This window comes from Octodon degus, unplaced genomic scaffold (genome assembly GCF_000260255.1).
Source record: "Octodon degus isolate 3935 unplaced genomic scaffold, OctDeg1.0 scaffold00011, whole genome shotgun sequence".
NCBI lineage: Eukaryota > Metazoa > Chordata > Mammalia > Rodentia > Octodontidae > Octodon > Octodon degus.
Window position 1 is genome coordinate 713331 of NW_004524587.1, and position 4423 is coordinate 717753.

The following is a 4423-nucleotide window of genomic DNA, read 5'->3' on the forward strand; positions in this document are numbered from 1 at the left end:
CTTCTTGCCCAAATAAGGGAAAATATAACAGGAGCGTTCTATCGCCCCCCCACAAATGATTTTAGCTAATTTGTAGAATTGTGTAGCCATTACTCCAATTCAGTTATAGAACATTTTCATTACCCAGAGGTTCCTTTGTGCCTTCATTTCAGGCAACCAATTATTTGATTTTTGTTTCTATAAATTTGCCTTTTTAGACAATATATGTAGATGCAATCTTACAATTTGTAGTTTTTTTGCATCTGACTGCTTTCATTTAACATAAGGCTTTTGAGGTTTATCAGTGTCAGAGCATACATCAATAGTTCATTCCTTTTAATTGCTAAGTAGTATTCCATTGCATAGATAAACCACATTTTGTTTATGCACTTACCCAGTTAATGGACATGTGGATGGTTTCCAGTACTGGCTGTTACAAATAGCTATTATGAAACATGACTGTAAACATTCACATCATTGGGCAAATCCCAGTTCTCTTGAGTGGGTTCCTGGGAAGGCACTTGCAGAGTTGTGTGATAAGGTTCTATTTTATGTCTTAAAAACTGCTGTATTGTTTTCCAAAGTGTCTGTGCTATTTTATTATCCCCAGTAGCAATGTGTGAAGTCCATTTTTTTCTACATCCTAACCAATACTTGGTATTGTCTGACTTTTTGATTACAGACTGTCCCTGACATAACGATGGTTCGACTTAGGATTTTTCAACTTTACAATGATGTGAGAGCAATGCACACTCAGTAGACACTGTTCGCCGGAGTTTTGATCTTTCCCCTGGCTGGGCTATATGGTACAATATTCTCTATTAATACTGGGCAGTGGCAGCCAGCTGTAGCTGCCAGTCAGCTTTGTGATCACAAGTGTATTGTTTGCCCACACTTTTTGGATATTGTATTCTGTGTTTTTATAAAATCTGGTCATGTCTGCAAAGCGTCCATCTGCATCTCCTGCCTCTGGGGAAAAGAAGAGGAGGAAGGCAATTACTCTTGAGATGAAACTCAAAATAATTGCCCAGCATGAAGGTGGCAAACCCGTAATGGTCATCTCACGTGAGTTAGGACTTTCCCAGTCCACCATCTCGACCATCCTAAAGGATAAGAAGCGAATCAGCGATGCAGTGAAATCATCAGCATCAATTAAGTCCACTGTCATCACTAAGAAAAGAGCTGGGCCAATTGATGATATGGAAAAATTGCTAGTCGAGTGGATAGAGGAGCAGGTACAGAACCGCATACCACTTAGCCTACTGATGATCCAGGCAAAGGCAAGGAGTCTTTTCAATATGCTAAAGGAGCATGCCGATCCTACGTATACACAGATGTTTACAGCAAGTCATGGATGGTTCCAGCGTTTCAAAAAGCGTCATAATTTTCATACTGTTAAGGTCACTGGTGAGGCAGTATGTGCTGATATTGAATGTGCTGAAGCTTTTAAGGAAGAGCTGCACAGGATAATTGTGGAACAGAAATATTTGCCAGAACAAATATTTAACGTTGATGAAACAAGTTTGTTCTGGAAGCGAATGCCAGAGTGTACATACACTGATCAAGAGTCCAAGGCAATACCAGGACTCAGAGACCATGTAACACTGCTTTTGGGTGGAAATGTTGCGGGGTTCAAATTAAAGCCTTTTCTAATCTACCACTCGGAGAACCCTAGAGCCTTCAAGAATGTGAGCAAGCATACACTTCCTGTTCACTATCGCCATAACAAGAAGGCCTGGATGACGTCAGCATTGTTTGAAGACTGGTTCTTGAACTGCTTTATTCCACAAGCAAAAGAATATTGTAGGCAAAACAACATTGCATTTAAGATTCTTCTGATCTTAGATGATGCCCCGGGGCATCCACGGCACATTGGCACAATGCATCCTGATGTCAAAGTTGTATATTTACCGCTGAACATAACCACACTCATTCAACCAATGGACCAAGGTGCCATAGCTGCTTTCAAAGCACAGTACTTACGTCAGACATTTGCTCAGGCTGTCGAAGCAACTGAATCCGGCCAAACGCTTCTGGAGTTTTGGAAAGGGTTTAACATTCTGAATGCTATCCAAAACATTGCTGCAGCATGGGAAGAAGTCACAGAGCAGTGCATGAATTTTGTTTGGAAGAAAGTTTTGAAGACATGTGGGAACACATTCAACGGCTTTAACAAAGATTGTGCTGTTGATGAAATAGTAACTAATAAGATATTAATGCTGGGAAAACAGCTAGAATTAGACATCAATGAAGAGGATATTCATGAGATTGTCAGCATTAAAACTGAGGAGATTTCAGGCGAGGAACTGATTGAATTGCAGGAAGAAAGAAGTAAAAATGTTGAACCAGAGGAAGAGGTCATACCCAACCCACTAAAACAGTTTACAACAAAAAAACTGGCAGAGGCATTTGCTACTATCGGCAAGGGCATGAGGATGTTAGAAGCAATGGATGGCAATTATGAGAGATTTGCAAGAGCTGACAGGCAGGTACAGGATGCTCTTGTTTGTTATAGAGAAATATATAACGAGAAGAAGAAACAAACTGTATGTTCACAATTTGATAGCATTATGAAAAACACAAAGCCTGCTAAGTCATCAACTAAGGTCAATGCCCCCATGCCTTCTACCAACTATTCTCAAGCCTCCCCAGAAGGGAGGGAGATTGATAACCCTGGAACTATAGCATTCACATCATCCAACAATACATTTTAAGTTTAGTGCTTCAGCATTCTTCAGGCCAAGTGTGTTTTCAGCTGTGTGCGTTAATGGTAAGTACCCATATAACCATTCTTTTTCAGTATAGTATTTGATAAACTACATGTGATAATCAGCACTTCTTATAAGATAGGCTTTATGACAGGTGATTTTGCCCAACCATGGGCTATTGTAAGTTTTCTTAGCATAATTAAGGTAGGTCATCTAGGATCTTATGTTCAGAGAACTAATATATTGAATACATTTTTAACTTATGTATATAGGTTTGTCTGAATGGAACCCCTCCATGAAGAGCATCTGTGCCACTGTTCTGGTTGGTGTGATGTTGTCTCATTGTAATTTTAATTTGCATTTCCCTCAAGACTAATGGTGTTGGGCAGCTTTTCATTGCTTAATTAGCTCTTCCTGTATCTTTGGTAAAATGTCAATTCAAATCTTGTGCCCATTTTTTTTTCATCTGTTTTACAAATTGGATTATTTGTTATTTATTTACCATTGCTGGCACTAAACACCTGACACCCACAAGTTATAGAAGAAAAGGTTTGTTTGACTCAGTTTGTCGAGATTTCAATCCATAGTTGGCTGACTCCCAGGCAGGGTGGTGTAGCAGAGGGGTATCGCAGAGGAGCAGCAGTTCATGGTATGGCAAGCAGAAAACTGCAGCTCTCGGAGTGGGAGGGATATAGATCGATCGATCGATCTATCTATCTATCTATCTATCTATCTATCTATCTATCTATCTATTGTCCATCTATTCTACACCCACAGCGGCCCACCTCTTTGCACCAGGCTTTTTATTTTAGAATTCTGAGATTTTTCATTTGAAAGTAATCTTAATGTTATTAAATTCACAAATATGCTAATTTAAATACCCAATGCTATTTTATCTAAAACACACATTGCAAACATACAGATATCTATTCTCTCCACATGTTAGTGTCCATTTATATCATGGTTTGAAATGGAGAGAGTAGATTTATTCTCTTAATCTGCAAATCAGTAGGTGCTTCTTTAGTTAACTTTAGCAAAATTCATGCAAAGTAGTAATTAGTAGTGTTCTTCTTTACTTGTTAATTAGCAAGTAAACACCTTCAAAACTGCATTTTGTTAAAGTTGTAATTTTAACGTGTAGAAAAACTGAACTACACAAATATTGAAGATAAAATTCCTTATTTTTTTATTCCTGGTACCACTGCCACAATTTACAGGGCAATATACCTAATGTAATAGAAAGAAAAAGAGACCTACAACTGATAAAAAACCTCAGGAATGTACATCTAATTGGTACTACATTGAGTTAACCAATAGCTGTGAAGGGTTTCATGTTGAAGCTGCAGTAACTTTTCTGATTATGGATCATCATCATTCCTTCCATGGCAGATTTTTTACAGTTCTTCTTATGCGTTTGGGAAGACCTCTCAAAGTAACCTGCAGCTTTCCTGACAACTCACTCCCTCTCCTGCCAAGAACTGTGTCCCTTTTCTGTTGTGTTTTAAAAACTTTCTGCTGCCATATCTACTACTTCCACCACCAGATCTATAACCATCCCCATAGGGACTTCTGCAGCTTCTTCCACCAAAACTGACCAACTTTATGGGTCATAATCTGATTGCTGTTGTCCACTGTAATTTCCAGAATCATTATAGTTCCCACCACCACCATAGTTCCCACCACCAGAATTTCCTCCTTCCTTGGAACCATCATAACTTCTTCCACCACCACCATGT

The 4423-nt window shown here is 38.9% G+C and overlaps 1 protein-coding gene across 4 annotated transcripts in view; it reads left to right on the forward strand.

Annotated features, from left to right (window-relative positions):
• Cmc2 (C-X9-C motif containing 2) overlaps positions 1-4423 on the forward strand; it is a 40533-nt gene that overhangs the window by 11157 nt on the left and 24953 nt on the right. For 2 of the 4 annotated variants that reach the window (XM_023709320.1, XM_023709319.1), the window contains exon 2: positions 662-2743. The exons of 1 other annotated variant lie outside the window; for it this stretch is intronic. In XM_023709320.1, the coding sequence (XP_023565088.1) occupies positions 915-2693 (1779 nt within the window). In that variant the 5' untranslated portion in view covers positions 662-914 and the 3' untranslated portion in view covers positions 2694-2743. Of the gene's footprint in view, positions 1-661; positions 2750-4423 lie in introns of those variants that run through there. One more of the 4 variants, XM_023709321.1, reaches the window with a different exon arrangement.